The sequence below is a fragment of the Rhodofomes roseus genome, assembly GCF_022264815.1.
Source record: "Rhodofomes roseus strain CIRM-BRFM 1785 chromosome Unknown C8Q71scaffold_5, whole genome shotgun sequence".
NCBI classification, from domain to species: Eukaryota; Fungi; Basidiomycota; class Agaricomycetes; order Polyporales; family Fomitopsidaceae; genus Rhodofomes; species Rhodofomes roseus.
In genome coordinates this window covers 999,000-1,017,897 of record NW_025952961.1, presented here as the reverse complement: position 1 = coordinate 1,017,897, position 18,898 = coordinate 999,000, and the positions used below count along the sequence as shown (strand labels likewise).

At 54.8% G+C, this 18,898-nt stretch overlaps 7 protein-coding genes across 7 annotated transcripts; 4 read left to right on the top strand and 3 right to left on the bottom strand.

The window, feature by feature from the left end:
* Positions 1-8: 8 nt before the first annotated feature.
* Positions 9-962, bottom strand: C8Q71DRAFT_703174 (KptA family-domain-containing protein; the record flags this gene model as incomplete). The annotated part of the gene is made up of 5 exons (XM_047920302.1): positions 9-304; positions 365-439; positions 499-595; positions 654-815; positions 870-962. 5 exons carry the CDS (start codon positions 960-962, stop codon positions 9-11), a joined length of 723 nt encoding a protein of 240 aa, XP_047781687.1.
* Positions 963-1,317: 355 nt separating this feature from the next.
* C8Q71DRAFT_474535 (uncharacterized protein) lies at positions 1,318-3,472 on the top strand. The gene is made up of 6 exons (XM_047918774.1): positions 1,318-2,029; positions 2,080-2,121; positions 2,177-2,218; positions 2,271-2,333; positions 2,386-2,453; positions 2,508-3,472. Exons 1-6 carry the CDS (start codon positions 1,490-1,492, stop codon positions 3,352-3,354), a joined length of 1,602 nt encoding a protein of 533 aa, XP_047781686.1. The 5' UTR covers positions 1,318-1,489; the 3' UTR covers positions 3,355-3,472.
* A 28-nt stretch (positions 3,473-3,500) lies between these two features.
* C8Q71DRAFT_474546 (uncharacterized protein) lies at positions 3,501-9,047 on the bottom strand. Its single transcript, XM_047918775.1, has 16 exons — positions 8,972-9,047; positions 8,896-8,925; positions 8,745-8,841; positions 8,613-8,686; positions 8,379-8,562; positions 7,655-8,319; positions 6,674-7,597; positions 6,583-6,623; positions 6,442-6,531; positions 6,176-6,391; positions 5,745-6,116; positions 5,519-5,694; positions 5,212-5,466; positions 4,186-5,161; positions 3,974-4,133; positions 3,501-3,928 (listed from the first exon to the last, which is right to left on the bottom strand). The coding sequence occupies exons 2-16, from the start codon at positions 8,912-8,914 to the stop codon at positions 3,648-3,650; spliced, it is 4,530 nt and encodes a 1,509-aa protein (XP_047781685.1). The 5' UTR covers positions 8,915-8,925; positions 8,972-9,047; the 3' UTR covers positions 3,501-3,647.
* Positions 9,048-9,136: 89 nt separating this feature from the next.
* Positions 9,137-10,555, top strand: C8Q71DRAFT_745540 (HD domain-containing protein). Its single transcript, XM_047923009.1, has 11 exons — positions 9,137-9,215; positions 9,271-9,416; positions 9,470-9,502; positions 9,556-9,572; positions 9,635-9,706; positions 9,770-9,813; positions 9,868-9,926; positions 9,978-10,052; positions 10,111-10,153; positions 10,209-10,238; positions 10,303-10,555. The coding sequence occupies exons 2-11, from the start codon at positions 9,291-9,293 to the stop codon at positions 10,458-10,460; spliced, it is 657 nt and encodes a 218-aa protein (XP_047781684.1). The 5' UTR covers positions 9,137-9,215; positions 9,271-9,290; the 3' UTR covers positions 10,461-10,555.
* An 868-nt stretch (positions 10,556-11,423) lies between these two features.
* C8Q71DRAFT_855329 (bifunctional purine biosynthesis protein ade10) lies at positions 11,424-13,636 on the top strand (the record flags this gene model as incomplete). The annotated part of the gene is made up of 8 exons (XM_047927163.1): positions 11,424-11,439; positions 11,494-11,620; positions 11,674-11,750; positions 11,821-12,312; positions 12,367-12,600; positions 12,650-12,831; positions 12,885-13,013; positions 13,079-13,636. 8 exons carry the CDS (start codon positions 11,424-11,426, stop codon positions 13,634-13,636), a joined length of 1,815 nt encoding a protein of 604 aa, XP_047781683.1.
* An 86-nt stretch (positions 13,637-13,722) lies between these two features.
* C8Q71DRAFT_474410 (uncharacterized protein) lies at positions 13,723-14,783 on the bottom strand. The gene is made up of 3 exons (XM_047918773.1): positions 14,542-14,783; positions 14,045-14,476; positions 13,723-13,989 (listed from the first exon to the last, which is right to left on the bottom strand). The coding sequence occupies exons 1-3, from the start codon at positions 14,638-14,640 to the stop codon at positions 13,810-13,812; spliced, it is 711 nt and encodes a 236-aa protein (XP_047781682.1). The 5' UTR covers positions 14,641-14,783; the 3' UTR covers positions 13,723-13,809.
* A 236-nt stretch (positions 14,784-15,019) lies between these two features.
* Positions 15,020-17,299, top strand: C8Q71DRAFT_892836 (uncharacterized protein; the record flags this gene model as incomplete). The annotated part of the gene is made up of 5 exons (XM_047928699.1): positions 15,020-15,136; positions 15,193-15,677; positions 15,744-15,963; positions 16,022-16,801; positions 16,861-17,299. The coding sequence occupies 5 exons, from the start codon at positions 15,020-15,022 to the stop codon at positions 16,939-16,941; spliced, it is 1,683 nt and encodes a 560-aa protein (XP_047781681.1). The 3' UTR covers positions 16,942-17,299.
* Between the last annotated feature and the right edge of the window lie 1,599 nt (positions 17,300-18,898).

Here is an 18,898-nt window from a genome sequence, read left to right as displayed (position 1 = left end):
ACTCCCGCTTATGTATCCGTAACAGAACCAGCAACTGTCGCATCGACTTCCGTAGGCTTGTCCTTCTCCGCCGCCTCCGCTTTTTTGACTTCCTTGATACGCGGCACGGCTTGCGTAGTCTCCCAGCCAGGTAGTGCTTCGCCCTTGGCCGTCTCGACGCGCGCAAAGAATTGCGGGCCTAGGAAGCCCTTTTCGTCTCCTTCGGTGAGGACGACGCCGTTCGCGGAGAGGAAGAACTTGATTCCCGCTTCGAGGGCCTTCTGGACGTCAACGTAGATGAGGATCTGCGAGGAATTGCGCATGCCTGCACCAGGTAGATTTCAGCGATCTGGCCAAAATAGAGGAAGCGTCTGCAACCTACCACTTATGACCCCGGAGCCCGGGACTCCTTGGGCAAGGTGTATGTGGTTGCGCGACATCTTCGAAAGCCCTTGCTTTTCTTTGTCGGCGAAAGGTATGTGAGATGTCAAACCATGTGCATGGTACGACTTTGCCTACGGATGAGCTCCCAGGCCTTACGCGTAGTGCCGTGCACAGCGATCCCCGTCGGGATATCCTTCACTGAGTTCATCAGCTTCAAGTCAAGTTTGACTTCCTGCGATCGAGTGAGGTTGTAATCCAGTCATGTATCATCGCACAAGCAATCAGTTTACCTTCATTGAGTGACCCTGGTTGGCTCTGATCCACCAGATCTCTTTTGGAGGCTCGAGGCTTTCGTCTCGCTCGCACTTCAAATCATAGCGGCTTTTGCTATCATTCTGTACGATGTTTTCTAAATTGTGGAAGTCCATCTCGCGCATCTTAGGTATCTTCAACTAACTCAGGGTTATGGATATTGCTGCACGCCCGAGAGGGATAGCTGCACATACAAGGTCATCGACGCGCACATATCCGTCGGGGCGCATAGCGAGGCCCTCGGCCTGCGAGCCGTGTCGGAGCACCCAAGAGAGCGTTTTCGACATGCGCACTTCAGGGGAGTCTTTTGGGAGTCCTCTCAGCTTTGCTGAAGCCCCACCGCCGCGCGGTCGTCCGCGCATGGCTGGAACCTTGCGTGGCCGATTCGCCTCTTGTGTTGTAGCCTCAGACATTGTCGACGCTCGCCAGGAGTAACAGGTTGTGGCTAGGTTCTGAATGCTGGTTGCCTCTCTCGAGCGCAAGAGAACGTTTGAGTGAGCGAGCTTGGAGATAGTGCTCAGGCTGTGGCGGACGCGGGGAGCCTGAAGCATCGAGGAATCCGAAACGCGTGACGCGTGCGCGTATGCGGTGACCTCACGCGTCGTCGTGACTCGTCACGCCTATTGTGCGTGGTCACTGCGAGCGACATGCTGTCCTGACTCCTCCTTGTCCTCACCCGCCACCAGGCCGCCTCCATCCCCCTCACTGCTGTATCCACGTCTCAAGCATATCCTACCTCCTACCTCACGCTATCGAGGTGACTGTTGTGCAAGGGGATCACGTCGTGCCGACTCACATAGCCACCCAACCCAGCATGCCACCATCGACCCATACAGTCACGCAGTCCTCACATCGCCGCTCAACAGCCAGTGCAAGACAGCGGGAGAACAGGTCGCATCTTACGCATACCGGCAGCATGCGGAGGCGCAAGTCACGTTCGCCGGATGCGCGTATTCTAGAGGAAATCCCAGCCGTACTCATGACTACTTCTGAGTCAGGCAGTCAGCGGAGGAAGAGAAAGAGCATCTCGTCTGCCCCATCTATCAGTGAGCTTGTGACACAATCCTCCATTGACGAAGTTCCGCAAGAACGCGGGCGCCGAGGCAAGGCGAAGGCCAGGGTGCAGTCTTTCGCAGAGGATGGGGACGCCTACATTCTGAGAGAACATGCTACGGCAAGCAACAGTATCAGAAGCAAGAAGAAAGAGAGGTCAAAGTCACGGGAAATCCACTCTCGTGGTGCACGTACAGCCACCCCCGGTCCTGCGGAAGATGGAGACGTTGGGATACCTGTGGCGACGTATGATAGTTCTGAGCTTGTCCGTTTGAAGTGCGAGATTGAGAGTCTTCGGAAGGTGAGCCTTCTTCACCTTCGTCTTAATACCTTCCGCTTATCGTTCAAAAGCAATTACACATGTCAAAGAAGACTATCAACAAGCAAAGCAAGGTAAGACACGTGCCACCCTTATGTGACTGCCTATGGCTGATCGACATCTTTCCAGGTCATTGATGAATTGAGATCGGAAGTCGCGAATTCAGCGAAGGTGCGTATTCAGTACCGAATCTGTACACCTTTCGATCCTAACCATTCTTCAGTCACAGAAAGAGCAGACGAAGGAGTTAGACAAGCTGAAGGGACAATCGAAGAAGTCCGAAGAAGTGAGTCGAGCACCTTCGTGGCCTCGGACAGGCTACTAATACGGATGTTTAGCTTGTTTCCAATTTCGAAACAAACCTCTCATGTCAGATCTGCATGGAACTCATCGCGAAACCGCACGGGTATGTTAAGTTTTCTCCTCCTTTCTCCGTCCCGACTGATTGATTCTCGCGCAGTCTCTCACCATGCGGCCATGTGCTATGCCAGACCTGTCTACAAGAATGGTTCCGCTCAGCACCCGCAGGCGAAGACGAGATGATCGATGAAGACGAGCCGGACGCACTTCTCTACCGCAAGAAGACCTGCCCATGCTGTCGCACCGTAGTCACCAGCCGTCCCATACCTCTGTTCCTCGTGAAATCCCTGACCTCAGCGTTGGAGAAGGCCAAGGCACAGCCCGGTGTTCCACGTCGTCCGACGCCACCACCGGATGATGATCCTTGGGAGGGCATCTTTGCTGACCCGGATGACCCTGACAACTTCTGGCCCATGGACGAAGACGATGACGAGGATGATTTCGACGACGAATACGACGACGACGACGATGACTGGCCGTTCGATGGATACGGCACTGCCGATGACGACGAACATTACGATGGCCCCTACGAGCGACCGCGCTGGGAGCCACCCTCGGTTAATGCGACCCTCGACGACTACCCGTTCGACGATGTCAACGATAATGACCTCCGCATGCTCCGCCGCGGGGCCACCCTCCAGATGATCGACATGTTCCGGATGTCGTATACCCACCAGCATGGCCTCTGCGCGCGAGTAGACGACCACAACACAGTCTACCTCGGCTGGAACATACGTCTGCACGACGACGATGAGTCGGGGGAAGGCTACATCGACTGGATCACCTCGGACATGCAGTTTCATCCCGAGAGGTGGGATGTCAGGGAGGAGAGGAACGGTAGTTGGACAGCGTGGCAGTTGGCACCCGAGGGCGAGGGTGACCAAGACTACGAGACGACTGATTCGGAGGCGTGGTCCGCAGATCTCGCTGACGATGAAGACTTCTGATGCTGGTATCTCAGTCATTTACATGGGATTGTCAGACGAGAGGGCTCCTCCGGACGTGTTCAACCCGCCGGGATCTTTCACAATTATCCTTGTAACACACTTATTTTATCTCTATGCACCTGCTGTACAACTCAATGTAGACCACTGTATCTTAAAGCGATACCCACTCTGATTCCGCTCAAAGTTTGTGTCTGCAATAAGACGTCGATAGTGCCACGCGAGGTGATCTGGGTGCAATGCTACATACAGGTGCGTATACTATAAAGAAATGCGATAAGTCAATGCAATACAGCTCAGTCTCCTTCCTCTTCCTCCTCTTCTCCGACTTCAAGTGCAGCTTCAGCGTCCTCTCTGTCATCGAGCTTGTACTGCACGGCCAAAGGGTTGACTGGTACGTCAGGACGTTTTGCATCCGCGTCGCTGTTTGCTTCGTGCTCGAGATTCTGCAGTCGCATCTCGACGAGAAACTCCTTGTCGCGAATGCTCTGTGACCATGACCCGTAGACGCGAGACAGTACGTATGCTGTATGTCCGAACCCTGCGATTGTGAAGATACTGGGATAGACATGCAAGACTGCGGAAGGTCAGAGACATTCCGGGCCATTATAAACGGACTCACAGAGAAAATCGTCCCCGATCGGTATCATGAAAATGTTACGTAGGGCCCACAGCACGCCAGCTGGGAAGAAAAGCATGCCTAATAAGCCGAATGTCAAGGGGGCGATGACGTCCCTCGTAGCTCTGTAGGGGTCTGGATGTGTCCAGCCTCCTCGTATGATCTGTTCGTTGAGTGAGTAATGAGCATAGTCTGAGTACGGACTCCCGCCTTACCACATCGATGCCTCGGATGAAGCCATTCCCACCGGGCTGTATGCGCAAGACCCGAAGGAAGATCTTCGAATACAGGAGGCCCAACGCCCACATGTCGACAATACGGATGCGCTGCTCAGGCGGCGGTCGCGCGATGTGTCGTATAGGCTGGACCAGATAAAACTCCATGACCAAAGCGAGGAGGGTGGGGATCACGATGCCGAGGAAGAACACCATGTAAGACATCTGGGCGACCCAGAGGCAGCTCCGCTTGACCAAGTAAAGCGGCCATCGGGCCCTATGCTCCACTGCTGCGTTGCCCCTGCGCTGACGGCGTTTGTCCATACGGTCGACTGAGTATGCAACGAGATAGCACGCCCAGAGGAGGTAGAATCCGGCAATGAAAGCGTAGCCATCATGGACGTCATGCGGGATGAAGAGCTTGAAGAACATACGGCCCACCAGAACGGGGGCGCCCAACACGAGGGCAAGCATCACGGAGCCAACAATCCAAACCGATAGGATGAAGACTGCGAGGCGATATCTGAGGTGTGGTGGGAAGTAGGCAATGGCGTAGTCTTTCTTGCTATTCCGCTTGTGCTTCTCCGCTTCTGCATCTTGAGCTGCAATGATGCGTGCTTGCTCATCGTTGAGAGGGATTCCGCTGCGGTCAACGTCCGCGGTCGCAGGGAGATCCTTGACGAGAGCGACATTGTCGCTGTTAGGAACGCGCTTGAACGTACCGTCGCGTTTTATCTCGTAACGTGAGATGAACCTGGGGGTGTAGATCCTATGCAGCCAACGACGCGGTGTGAACTCTTCCATGGGGTATTCGCCACCAAACATGTACGAGCTCAATCGTAGGCGAGCAGCCAGGAATTTCCAGAAGGTGATGCCGAACTGTCGCAGCACTTTCTTGGGGCGGAAATATTGCATCGTGTAGGGCAGAACGAGGTGCAGAAAGAGAAGATCCACGGGCACAGGGGTCAGCGGTTCTCTGGTAGCAGATTGGTCAGATTGATGAAGGTCAGACGCATATTGGCTCACCGTATCTTCCAGCGGAAAGGCAGTATGGTTCGGCTGAACATTTGCAGTATGCCCGATACAGTACCGACCCCTGCAGCGACGACGAAGCTATACATGACGGCACTGAGTAGCAGCTTGCGAATCTGCACCAGGGCCGGGCGTTCCAGTATGTCGCGGATTGGATGGAAATTCTGATCCTGGGGGTCTTTGATAAACCACATCGCGCCGGGGCGCATGATGTCACGGCAACCTGCTAGAAGAACAGCGAATTGGTACCTAATGAGGTTCTCAGCGGAAGTCCGGTGTACGACACGGACAAACGACTGACATGAACATGGTACCGATGACCCAATGATAGAACACAGAAGTGGCCGGTGCATATGTCACGAATGCGGCTCTTGATTGGAAGTTGCCCTCTGGCACGAGCCAAACGGTGCACGCGTCCAACATTGCACCGCATCCAAGAGGGAAGATAACGAGCTCGACGATGATGAAGGCGGCGACCTATGAAGATGTTAGCGAGTGTAAGCGCACGTCACTACCATACAACATACCTTTACCACCAGCAATTGCTGGCGTACGGCACTCCGCACTGCCTTTCCTGCGTTTCTGACGTTGCCGATGGTGAGCACATTCAGGTACAAAGCAAGCATGATCCCGATGACGGCATAACCAAGTATGATCGCGAACATCTTCTCGTTTGGACCATTTCCTATGGCGAGACGTATCCAGTTCGACTTTGCTTCCTCTGAGTTAGTCCGTATCTTGCCACCCAGCGGAGCGAAATATGGCTCGATGTAACGGAAGGCGACGGAGTCGCTCTCTACAAGGCGGTCGAGCAATGAGACAGACTCCGAAGGTGTCGGGTCGGATACCGTCGAGAATACGCCACCGAAGCGGTCCAGCATCTTGCAGACATATCCGTACTGACATATCAAGTCAGTGCTGAAAACTTACTGCGCAGACATCTAAAGAAAATACTGACCATACCACCTTTTGCTTTTGCGCCTGTGTCGGTAATGTCTTGTCCACCGCCGAATATGGCTAAGAATGGCCACAGGAACAGAAGCAGTAATCGAAGGATGGGTGGCACAACGAGCTTCGTGAACAGCAGAGCTACAACGTCAACAATAGGGTCCGTCACAAACCGGATCACTCGGAGCGGTAGATGCAAGATGTACAGGAGGCGGGGAGGATCCAACTTTGAGGTTGTCAGTCGAGCGCGGCAATAAAAAGCAAAGCAAGGCGTACCGAGAGGAGTGCAGTCGATTTGCCAATGGTAAACGGCACCCAAATGCCCAATCCGATCGTCACATCGAGGATGAAGATCATCAGTGCAGCCTGTGCAACACGGTGTGAGCGATTGCTAGCCGTAACTTACTGTATACTTACGTTCTGGACCACGCCATGCAATGGCCCTCTCAGACCAATAGCTGAGGGCCATATCAGTGACTGAAAGATATGAGATCATCCGTGCACTGACCTTCCAGAGCCCCGTCCATGTCATCCTCAATGTTCTCATCCAGGTTTTCTTGAAGCTGATTCATTTCCTGATTCAATTCCTCTAAGCGGTCACCGAGGTCTCCGAAGGCCTGCAACACGAGCTGCGCGTTTTCGGGATTCATGGCGGGTTGTGCGGGTGCCTCAGCCGGAGGAGGTTGGTCGAGCTGTCCATTCGCGCCGTCACCTGCCTGCAGATCAACTGCACCGAGTGCTTGAGACCCCCCGTGTTCGGTGCCTTCTCCGTCATCTATCTCTGCGCCGAAGCCCTCGTCTTCCCCTGTTGCGAAGTATCGACTGTGCTCCTCCCGCATGTCCGGCGGTTCATCATCCTCGTATGAAGGTCTCCTGCCGAAGTAACCCGCGAGATTTGAGGGGCCTGCTTCGAACTCCTCAGGTGCACTGTACGTCGCTAGACTGGGTGAGTCAAGTGGCGTCGCACCGCGGCTGATGGATGCACTCGCTGATGGTGGTACACCGGACGAAGGCGATGGCAATGTGACACTGGGCAATGGCGGACGCCGAAGACCGCTCGGGACGTCCGAGATAGTGGAGGACGTCGAGACTGATGAAATGGGTCCTACGTTCGTCAGACTATCGATGTTGTCCGACACAGTTCTATCAAATGCAGCGGAGGCGATGATGGGGGAGGGCAATTCTCGTGGGATATGCATATTAACGGGCGTCCGAACGTCAATGGGTGACACCAAAGACGTAACGTCCTCTGGTGCGTCTGGGTTCGCAGACCGGGGCCTTGGGAGACCTGCGTCGTCGCCGGAGGTTTTCCCGAAACGCGGGTTCCACGATGAGATGTCCGTGCTGACGGATCCGAGGAATAGTGGTGGTGTCCGGTCGGTCTCGTCTATACCGTTCGTCCCTGACTGGTCAGAACCCCCGGGCAATTGGTCTGGGGCACGGAACGTGAATTGCGTTTGCTCCTCGCCTAGGTCCAGTCGCGGCCTACCGTCGTCGAGCTCATCTGCCAAGTAATTCTGTGTGTTCTCGTCCTCTGGTGACTCAGAGGAGTCTCTGAACGGATACCGTCTACGTAACCCGTCATGCCCAGTTGCACCAGCCATACGCTCGCGACGGTCGAAGCGCTTGCCCTTGTCTCTGGCCAAACGAGGTGTCGGTCGACGCACATAGGGTTGCTCTTCTTCAGATTCTGTGTCCCGACGAGCCCTCTTCTTCGGCGTCCCATCGTCTTCCTCCTGTTGATGGTCTTTGTCCTGCCCCTGCGCTGCGTGACCATTCGGCCCTGGTGCAGGGGCCGGAGCAGCCAGAGCAGGGAGAGGAGCTGGTTGATTCGGTCCAGGAAGCTGCGGTACTACTTGTTGTTGCGGAGCCACTGCGAGGTCACCAGGAGCTACGTCGCCCTCTTCGAAGACTCCCGGGCGAGCGTTCTGCGCTATCCACTCACGCAGGAGGAAGATGGCGAGGAAAGCGAGGACAATGAGAGACGCGATGATTTGACCTGAGACTATGTCCGACGAGATCGAGCGGACAATAGGATGCGACAGGAAAGAAGTGGTATTGCTGATCGGCGTGCTTGTGTTGACGTGCAGAGACGACGTGTTGGCAGCATCATTGTCTTGCGGTGGCCTTGGTAGGTCGCTGATCCACCAAGCGCTATGAAGTCGGACCTAGTGAGACCGAATGAACCTCGCGAGAGCAAACATGTAACGCACGTTGAGTCGCCCATGGCGAAGTACATCCTCCACGTCCAGATAGTAGCCCACGGTAGTAGTGCAAGCCATACCGTAGCGACTATTGCAGCCCGTATGCAGAACACTACTGTGGTGAATGCTTGCCGCGAGAGTTGCCGCAGAAGCAATAGCACCGGCAGTCTGTCCGGCATGTCCGGAGCATACACTGGAGCCGCTATCAATCTCCCGAGTGCAGGGGTCGATACGAAGGCGTACCTTTCGTGAAGGCATACGGGAACTTGCATATATCGCATGTCTTCTTCTTGCTATGCGCGAGCCATGTCTTCAAGCTGTGGCGACGAGCCGATGACTATCATTAGGAGCGCGGAGACCGGAGTTTCAGCTCACCAATCTTGATGGATGTACCGGATACTACCGGAGCACTTGCATGGATGAAAGAGCGGCTGGTCTGGTTCGGCTGGTGCGCTGCATATCCGGCATGTTACTGCAAGTGCGAGTTCTCAGCCACTGGGGTACGCTGCGCGAATGGAGGCCTCACATTGGTCTTCCTGGGACATAAGACCTAGCCCTTGGGTCGCGTTAGAAGTCGCTCGATCCTGCAAGATGATGTGTACTGCGTTGTCTGTAACGAGCGAGTTTGGCCAGCGAAAGGTGGTTGCGGCTAAGTGAGGCGAGGTGGAGGTGGAAGGCTGGGGACAGGCTGGGGACTTGCCATTTCGGAGGCGCGCACCACATACGTCGCATCACGTGCTCCCATGCTCTAAGTACGCTCGAGCTCGATCGAGGGCTCGTCCAGGGCCCAGAGCTTGTCTGCATTGTGCAACTTGGATCTACCAGTACTTGTTCATTGACGCCACGGTATGCAATATTTACGTCTCTTTGCACGGAAAAGCCACCAACCTATGAGGAGCAGTGACGAATCTTGCTCTCACAATGGAAGCGAATACGCCACAGAGCTCGTCTCCTCCTGGTAAACGCGTCTTCCCGCCGCTTTACCAGGCCACAGGCGATGTAGCCGTGGATCGTCTCGCGTTCGTCCACATCCTGGAACGACTCAAGGTCCGCCTATGCTTGTGACTACTGTTAAAATACGCTGAGATATGTCCTTGCAGACCCAGAAACGAACGGGATGGGTTGACCATAATGTCTGTGTGCTGTCGCTGTATTCACGGAATCTCTGATGTCCTTGGCTTAGTAGGTGCCTGGTCCTGAAAGGTATGGTGAAAGCCTCCGTGTTGCTATCTGTCGTGTCTCCAGGCTCACTAACGGTCGACCAGTATCTCAGACCACATGTATAGGATGGCTATCCTCGCGATGTGCACGTCAGATACAAATTTAGACATCTCTAAGTGAGTTTCACTCAACGTGACGCGATGCTTGTATCATTGACGATCTGTCTTTTGTCTATCAAGATGTGTGATGATGTGTCTCGTACATGACCTCGCCGAAGCACAAGGTAAGCCTCGTGCATCCTTGCTACGCTTGATGCTTTGTGTGAACGACCTTGCAGTGGGAGATATAGCTCCCCGAGAAGGCATACCGAAGGCCGAGAAACGACGCCTAGAAGAAGTGAGTTGCGGCTCATTATCATATATTCACGGCCGAGCTATATCCTCGCAGGAAGCCATGCATAATTTCGTGCACGAGATGTTGCATGACAGCCCTGCTGCACAACGCATCATGGTGCTCTGGCAGGTGAGATATCTCCGATGCATGCGGTCTCTGAAGGATGCTGAGTTCGAGCTGAATGCAGGAGTATGAAAACCAACAGACCGACGAAGCGCGTTTCGTCAAAGGTATGAGTGTGCTTCATCATTGCTCGGTGTCTGCACGTCTCACCAAGCTTGACAGATTTAGACAGATTTGAAATGGCATCGCAAGGTCTGTCCACGACTTGAACACAGCCAATGTCGCTCATCACGATTCTTGTTGCCTGACTACTTAGCCTCGGAGTACGAGCGAAACCACAACATGACTACGTTGCAGCCGTTCTTTGACAGTAGCATTCCCCACGTACGCCATCCGGAGGTTAGACGTTGGAGTGAGGATTTGCTCGCCGAACGAGAGAGGACTGAGTCGCGGGAACTCTCAAATGGACAATGAGTCTGTATCTGTAGGAACTGTGTCTGCGGTGTAGTGTATTCCCCTGTAGATCGATAGATGACCAATTAAGGACGTCAAACTGCGTTTGCAGAGCATTATTGTACGTGGTGTATTGAAACAATGTCGATGTCAACGTCGGCTGCACTCGGGCAAGCATCGGGTATAGTAGGCATCGGGCAAGTCTACGGGTAACCGTCTGCAGGCCGCCCATTGGCTGTCAAGTTCATCAGCCACCTGGTCCGTGCGCACGCCCGCCACCCTATATAACCCGGACTTCGACATCGTGATTCTTTACCACTCTGGCCTTTTGGCTTAGATCAAGTGTAGTATCTGTTCTTAATAGTTTAACCACTATTATGGAGGCACCGCCTCCATTATTGGTTATCTAATTTTTGCCGCCCTTGCTCTCGAGCTCTGCTTGCAACTCGAGGGCGCGATGACCTTGCCATTGCAGTATCGGCTTGTGTTGTCGGGGGATCTCACTATTCTTTTTGCTGGTTTTTCTTGAGCTTGTCATTTGACGAGACATAGGAACTGGCAAATGGAAAAGTGGGTTTCTGTGGTAGTATTGTCGTTTGGCAATGGCAGTCTGGTAGTAGGGCTACTTGGAGTGGTACCGTAATTTCTGTGGTTTTCCGACGTCCTGAAGGTTTTATTGTCTTGACACTGTAGTCACTGTGCTGGGCTCAAGATGTCTTCGTTGATCATGACTTTGCTATAGTAGCCTCAGTTTACAGTCTGCTTCTGGATTCTGCTGGTGTTGTTGAAATGAAGTTGGTACAATGCAACTTGACGTCTGCATGGAGGAAATGCGTGCATGCCAGGTATCCATAGGAATCCATGTGCATGATGCTGCACATTGCAAGGAGTGCGTCGCGCGATCAACTCTATGGGCGCCAAAGCGATCCTGAGCGATCGAGAAAATATCGCGTCTGTGGCTGAACAACTCCGCCATCCGCCACCATGTCTACGCCCATCGGTACGTACTCATGAGACCGTCAGTGAATGTCTGGGTGTGTTGACCACTGTGCAGCACTGCTATCCGTCTATGACAAGACTGGCTTGCTCGAGTTGGCTCAAGGCCTTCACGCGGTTGGCATCCGTCTGTTGGGATCTGGAGGGACTGCGAAGAAAATCAGGGATGCAGGCATTCCCATAGAGTACGTTCTTTGCCTTTGCATTTGCGACGAACACTTATCCGTCCGCATCAAAGAGATGTCTCCGACATCACGAAAGCGCCTGAGATGCTTGGAGGCCGAGTGAAGACTCTGCATCCCGCTGTGCACGGCGGTCAGTACTTGACTTGGCTACAACAGTCCCGTACGTTATCCGATATTCATTGCGAAATATCACGTTTTAGGTATCCTCGCGCGTTCCATCCCATCCGACGAGGCCGATCTCAAGGCGCAGTCGATCTCCCCCATCTCCATCGTCGTCTGCAACCTCTACCCCTTCACCTCCACCATCGCTCAGCCCAACTGCACTCTTGCCGACGCTGTTGAGGAAATCGACATCGGTGGTGTGACGCTGCTCCGTGCTGCTGCCAAGAATCACGCGCGCGTGTCCGTCCTCTCCGACCCCGCTGATTACGCTGAGTTCCTCGATGCCTGGGGCGCCGGAAAGGGCGAAGTCGGCCAGGCTCTGCGGAGCAAGCTCGCGCTGAAGGCATTCGAGATGACCGCGAAGTATGACGATGCCATCAGTGGGTACTTCAGGGAACAGTACACCAGCTCGGAGCTGCCCCTTGAGAAGCTCGTCGGACCGGTGCAGCGCATGGCACTCAGGTATGGCGCAAACCCGCACCAGAAGCCCGCGCAGGCGTATGTCACGGAGGGACAGTTGCCGTTCAAGAGTACGTTTCAGCCAACGACCACCACATAATGATGCTGACACGGATACCATCTAGCATTGTGCGGCTCCCCTGGTTATATTAACCTCCTCGATGCGCTCAACTCGTACGCTCTCGTTAAAGAGCTGCAGGACGCGCTTAACCTCCCGGCCGCGGCTTCCTTCAAGCACGTATCGCCAGCAGGGGCAGCCGTGGGCATCGAGCTCAGTGAGACCGAAAAGAAAGTGTACGGTGTGGACGACCTCAAGGAGCCACTGACACCTTTGGCGTCCGCGTACGCGCGTGCTCGGGGTGTGTTTTCTCCTGCCGGTGTTCATACAAACGTCTAAGTACGTCACAGGCGCTGATCGTATGTCTTCCTTCGGTGACTTCATTGCTCTGTCCGCACCATGCGACCTTGCCACCGCACGCATCATCTCGCGGGAGGTGTCCGATGGCATCATTGCCCCCGGTTACTCTCCAGAGGCGCTTGATGTCCTCTCCAAGAAGAAGGGCGGCAAGTACTGCGTTATCCAGGCACGTGTACATTCATTTCCGCGTTCAGCGCGCCTCACTGATAACATTGTGGGTCGCAGATTGACCCGTCTTACGTCCCAGCGCAGATTGAAACGCGGCAGGTGTACGGGATCCACATGCAACAGCGGCGCAACGACGCCAAGATAAGCCCCGAGCTGTTCTCGAACCTAGTCACGGAGAACAAGGAGGTGCGTTTCATACAAGTCAATTTGCCACCGTGTCCCGCGGTCTGATTGCATTCCCCGATGGATAGCTCCCGTCAGAAGCCCAGACGGACCTGATCGTCGCCACGCTCGCACTGAAGTACACGCAGTCCAACAGCGTCGCCTACGCGTACCACGGTGCTATCATTGGCATTGGCGCCGGCCAGCAGTCGCGCATCCACTGCACCCGCCTCGCGGGCACGAAGGCGGACCTGTGGTGGCTCCGGCACCACCCGCGCGTCCTCGCGCTACCGTTCAAGAAGGGCGTGAAGCGCGCGGAGAAGGCGAACGCCATCGACCTGTTCGTCTCCGGCGAGGTGTTCGAGAGCGGCGGCAGGGAGAAGGAGCAGTGGGAGGCGCAGTTCGAGGAGGTGCCTGCGCCGCTCAGCGTTGAGGCGAAAAGGGAGTGGATGGCGAAGCTGGAGGGCGTCGCCTGCAGCAGCGACGCGTTCTTCCCCTTCCCGGACAACGTCCACCGCGCAAGGAGGAGCGGCGTGAAGTACTTGGCGGCGCCGAGTGGTAGTGTCATGGACGAGGAGTGCGTGAAGGCGGCGGACGAGCACGGGATGGTGTTCGCACACACCAACCTGCGGCTGTTCCACCACTGAGAGGTAAGAATGTGTGCGTCCGAAAGCAAGTTAGCAATATGATACAGTAGATTACATTGTGCGGTATGTAGTTGTATCCCAAAATGTCCGTGTAGCTGTAGCAAAAGTGTACCCATCGAGATTATACAGTGTGTGGTGCTCAGCCTCAGCGGATAAAAGATGAGTGTGTTCCGTCAATGTGAATGCGAGGAAAGGACTGCATGCAGCTCTGCCGCCAAAACAGGGAGGTTGGCTCGACACAGTACGTCCGAGACCCAGGTTTCATCCGCGTTCCAGGCTTGCTCCCTTATAAGGGTGCCCGCGTGTATGAGACCCTCTCCAAACTGGCTTATGCGACGTCGCTGATCCACCAACTGCGCCAAATCATGTCAACACTAGAATGCGCAATACGTATACCGAACAACTGACCTCATCTCTCGCCTGAGGGAAAGGTGTAAACTCGGCTGAACATGGCTCCTCTGGCTCAGCGGCCTTCCGCTTTCCCAAGACCTTCTCTGATGTATGCTGAGAATGACGATTTTTCAAGCGGTCAGAGGCACGCGTAGCAGTAGGTGACGTCGCAGTCGATTCCACCTGTGAGGGAGGAGGTCTTGGACTCGAAGGAGTCGCCACAGCCCTACTACTGGATGGCGCGCCGAACGACGCGACCGTGCCTGTCCAGGTTTCGTAGTTCCTGTGCTCAGGACGAGCGATGGTGGCCACGGTAGCCGGTTGTGTTATTTCTGCGAGCACCTCCTGACGGTGTAGGGCCAAGTCTGAGATCCGCTTCTGCGCAGAGTCATATGCTGCCAGGAAGGTAGGAGGCGTCGGTGGCGTTGCACCGTCTGCACTCGAAGTCGACTGCAGCATTTTGATCGTGTTCAGCACAACGTAACGTGCTAGCGAGGAACATGACGGTAACTGACCGGCTCGGGTATTTCGGTTGCTTGCCTTACGTTCTTCTTCTGTGCATAATGTTGCAAGTTCTGGATTCCAATACGGGCCCTCTTCTTGCGCATACCCATCGTGTATGTATATGAGCTGTGAACAGATCGACAGTGATGATGTTGACCGTGCAGTCTGAGGCTACGACCTGGTTACGACAGCCACAGGCGCGTAGTCGGCGCCGCCGTCGGCGGGACCCGACCCCGCGCCGTTCCCGCCTCGGGCGCCTACTGTACTATTCCTGGCAGCTACTGCCAATTGCCTCTGCCTTTGTTCTCTCACCTCGACCACTGCTCCGAGTGGACCTATTGCTGCAGAGGTGACTAGATTTACAATTGCATCCTCTTCGCTTGTATGCTACCTCGGCTCGTACGATACTCGTAGCCCACACCTCTTCTTCGACGCCTCGTAGACTGCATTCCTTGACTGTGGTGCAAAGTCATCAACGTCTACGGAAATATGGCACCGGTCTCTTCATTGCAATGCGGGTCACGAACTCTGGACAGCTTGCCAACGGAAATTCTTGTCGAGATTCTGAGTCTCTTAGACGCGGTACAGATTGCGTTCTGTCGTCTGGTGCGTTCCCTATACATCTGGTTTGACATTCGCCACTCACGTTCATGCGCATTCAGGTATGCAGAAGGTTTGACTACATCGCTCTTCACAATGCCAGGTTGCAGTATCCGATTCGGCTTGCAATCGCGAACCATGTCGATGGCCACCCCGAGCACCCGTCTGGAGTAGGAATGCGACTCAAGCACTTATTGGCGTTACAAGAGGCTTGGAGAACTCAGGACTTTCGAGAGAAGCGACGGGTTTGCTCTTCCGATCTCACGAACCAACCGTCTGCGTCTGCGTATCGCAATGGCACGGTGCTGCTCGGCGCGCTCAACCTCTCCCTCATCCCTTCCAGTGTTCCTACACACATAGTCGATCTTCTAAGCCCGATATTTATGAATGAACTACATGTACTCTATCTACGGGGTGCAGAAGGTTCGAGCGACTTTCGCCGCGATGTCCATCGCTTTGACCAAGCCTTCAGTGACTTCGATGTCGAACTCTCTGAGGACCTCTTGGTACTCTGGAACAGCTTCTCACCTCCCTCTACTGGCCTAAAGTACGAACATTTTCAATGCGTGTACGATGTCTTGATAATTCATAGGCTAATAAAATCGTCTGCCAGTATACGCTTCCTGTCCCTCAGCGACGGGGGCGAGCACAAGCGAGCGAAGACCCAATACGTGGAAGTGCCGACTGAAACATTCTTTCCGGGTGAATACCATCCTGATACCGTTATAATCTTCGACGTGAACTCAGTTCAGCTCAATGGGGAGCTTGCATGTATCTGCGCAATGGCAGGCAAATGGGTTCAACTGCTCAATTGGGTGACGGGTGATTGCTGGGTGAGTGAACCGGACTACTCCTGGCCAACGCCTGCGCACGACTTACGACCGCGACTAGACGATCTCAGGCTCCTCCTGCTGCATTCTCTCGAAGGAATGCGTGATCGTCGCGAGCTGCCACACGAATCCTCCTTATTTCGATGTCTACAGCATCATTTACTCTGTCCAGCCACCGTCGGTCGCCCACGTTCGTCGATACAGGTTGCCCCGCACCAAAGTGGGCATCCTCTACGACATCGAATGCAGGCCCTCTCCTCCCTTCAATGCCTCAGTCCTCCCTGTAACACCGGAGTGCCCTGCGGTCCCGTTCTCGACCGCTCCAGGCTCTGTCATGGTCGTGTTCTCTTACCGAATGCGCATACCAGACGTGGACGGCTCGCACATCCAGTACGCGCTGCTGTGCTACACGGACCGCTTCCTGACCGACGTGCAAGAGTGCGTTCTGGGGACGGCGGAGCAACTGCTTGAGAACGTCGAGGTGGTAAATTGGGAGAGCTGGGGCCCGGACTCGTCGTTCTTCCTTGGCGAGGTGCACAACGATGACAACATATGGTCGTACGCACTCTACGGCTACCGGCTGATGTTTGAGCACACCATATACGATTTCAATCCACGCAATATCGCCTCTGCCATAGACAGAGAAGAGAGGGAAGAGGGGAGGGAGGGGAGGGAAGGCATGCGCCTTTGTCGGAGCACGTCCTCTGCCCGCGAGGACTATAAATATTTCGCACAGAAGATCGAGACGCATCGGGCGTTCCTGTCGGCACCGATCAAGAAGTCAAGAGTGCCGGCGTCTACCTGTTGCTTCCTTGTGGACGAAGACGTGCTGGCCCTCGAGGTGCGTTTACCATGTCAGCTTGTAACGGAGTGCGTTGGGCTGACCGCCGCTGGGTACAGGACACGACGGACATAACGGACAGCACCTCGAGGCAAGTCATAATCACCCAGCTGACGGTCGGACCAGAGTGGGATGCTTAGCTGGGCACACGATCGGACATGAGTTAACCTCCCTCGGCCCTGCCTAAAGTTTATCTCTTCACCGCAGCGTTGTTAGACTACGCCTATGTCAGCATCCAATTAATTTACTCGTCCGCGTTCCTGCCACAAGGACTACACGAGGCGGCAGACATGTTCGCGGGACGTCATTGTGATGTATGACCTTGTATGACAGCGGGCGGTCGAGCGCGTTGTTGCCAGCGGTTCACCCTCCCGAAGCCCTGCGCCGAGCTGACAGCCATAACGATAGATGAATCGGGTCGGGTCGTGGCGATACGTTGCCGGATGCTCGCGGAGTCGTCATCTAGATAATTTGGTTCGCCTGTTGGAGGCTTCCATTCCATTTCGGAGTACTCTAGTAGAATAATAGTGCATACACGGCAATAGAGCGAGATGATGCAAGTCACGGACATAAATACGGCGATGGGATCGACTGACGACTGGGGAGGATGGAGTCACAATATACCGTAAGGTTGAGAAGTAGGCAATAATGATACACGGACGTCCGGACGGGCTCTATTCGGTTGCGCGGAGTCATGATGATAGGTCATACTGTGACATAGCGTCAGTCGATCGACTTGTCGTTGGCGTGTGCGAATCTCGTACCTCGTCCTGGGCAGCGGTGACGACTGTAGGTATCCTGGCGGTTGAACGTTGCACCGCACCTCTGGCACTGGAACTTGACCTCGCTGAGCTGCATGATACAGCCTGGAGCCTGCGGACACTGCGCTGATGCGCGCCGCACGACGCCAGGCGGTCGTATACCGCGTCCGCGTCGATCATTGCATCCGCCCTCGACCCACTCTGGGACAATGCACGGCAGGTGACTGCAGGCGGTGTGAATGCGTGAGTCCTCATATGGATGTCGACACAAACGCGACGTACGCTCGTGATTCCCGCTCCAGACCGATCGAAGGGAGAGCGAGGAGGAACGAAGGGGAAGCGACGCAGTAGATCATCCTTGAAGAGGCTTCCTTGGTAGGCGAACACGCAAATCTTGGTGCTTCTTCGACATCCTCGTTCGCAGCCTATATACCAGTCCGGTGTGATGGTAGTGTCGTAAAGCCTTGCGGAGACCACCCGATGTCCCAAACATTGTTGCGTACAGGACGGCCTCCTGCATACTACGATGCAAACGTGGCCGCGGTGGAGGTGGTGACAGTGACCCGCTACAGTCAATTTTGGGCCTTGTTCTGTTATGCGCGCACGCTGGTGACCATGCAGTGTTCAGTACAAGGGTAATCAGATGTACAACATGACGGCGAGCCGACACCTCGTCGCAAACCGATGAAAAAACCTGCTGTCGCCAGGCGGAATATTCCTCGTACGATTTGACCAGAGCATTGACTTCATTATCCTGGGTCTTCTCTTGTAGAGTGAGAAGAGGGCCGCACAGTTGGAGTTTGCAGGCGTCACCAGGACGGCAATCGTTCCATTCACGGCGCGACCACTCCGCGATCCCTTCATCCCGAGTGACGGAGCCATGCGATGCCTACAAAGAGTGTCTCTAAGCTGTGCGCTAGACTCACGTTCATTGGACGGTCGAGCCTGGACAAAGCCGACCGACCACCATGCACCCGGAACTGTTGACTGCCATGTGTCCCCGCCGGTATGCTGTGAACCACGCAGGCGGCCATATCGGTCACTAAGACTGACAGACTCCAACGTTTGAGACATCCAGCGTGCCTGATTGATCGGACACGACTACTCAACATGCCGGACTAGCCATATAGAGACCAACCAGCTACTGCAGGCTGTAGTAAGTAATCGGGCTGCGTCATAGGGGCCAAAGGAGGTAGTTGAGCTAGCCTTGGGAGCCTGAGGCCGACCACTTGCCATGCGAGATAATCCTGAGCCATTGGAAGACACCCGCAGAAAATTGCCACGCAGGCGTCCTTTCGGGAGTGGACCATGGCCGGGGGGAAGGCCCAAGTACACA

Excerpts from the sequence above, each read along its gene's own strand:
- C8Q71DRAFT_474535 (XM_047918774.1), top strand. The coding sequence starts at position 1,490 with ATGCCACCATCGACCCATACAGTCACGCAGTCCTCACATCGCCGCTCA. Across the intron at positions 2,122-2,176 it reads CTATCAACAAGCAAAGCAAG|GTCATTGATGAATTGAGATC; the intron begins GTAAGACACGTG and ends ACATCTTTCCAG. Across the intron at positions 2,219-2,270 it reads AAGTCGCGAATTCAGCGAAG|TCACAGAAAGAGCAGACGAA; the intron begins GTGCGTATTCAG and ends ACCATTCTTCAG.
- C8Q71DRAFT_474546 (XM_047918775.1), bottom strand. Across the intron at positions 8,687-8,744 it reads CGGTACATCCATCAAGATTG|CTTGAAGACATGGCTCGCGC; the intron begins GTGAGCTGAAAC and ends TCGTCGCCACAG. Across the intron at positions 3,929-3,973 it reads GATCGGGGACGATTTTCTCT|TCTTGCATGTCTATCCCAGT; the intron begins GTGAGTCCGTTT and ends GACCTTCCGCAG.
- C8Q71DRAFT_745540 (XM_047923009.1), top strand. The coding sequence starts at position 9,291 with ATGGAAGCGAATACGCCACAGAGCTCGTCTCCTCCTGGTAAACGCGTC. Across the intron at positions 9,707-9,769 it reads ACAAATTTAGACATCTCTAA|ATGTGTGATGATGTGTCTCG; the intron begins GTGAGTTTCACT and ends TTGTCTATCAAG. Across the intron at positions 9,927-9,977 it reads AGAAACGACGCCTAGAAGAA|GAAGCCATGCATAATTTCGT; the intron begins GTGAGTTGCGGC and ends ATATCCTCGCAG.
- C8Q71DRAFT_474410 (XM_047918773.1), bottom strand. The coding sequence starts at position 14,640 with ATGGGTATGCGCAAGAAGAGGGCCCGTATTGGAATCCAGAACTTGCAA. Across the intron at positions 14,477-14,541 it reads CAACCGAAATACCCGAGCCG|TCGACTTCGAGTGCAGACGG; the intron begins GTCAGTTACCGT and ends AAAATGCTGCAG. Across the intron at positions 13,990-14,044 it reads TCCCTCAGGCGAGAGATGAG|TTGGTGGATCAGCGACGTCG; the intron begins GTCAGTTGTTCG and ends GATTTGGCGCAG.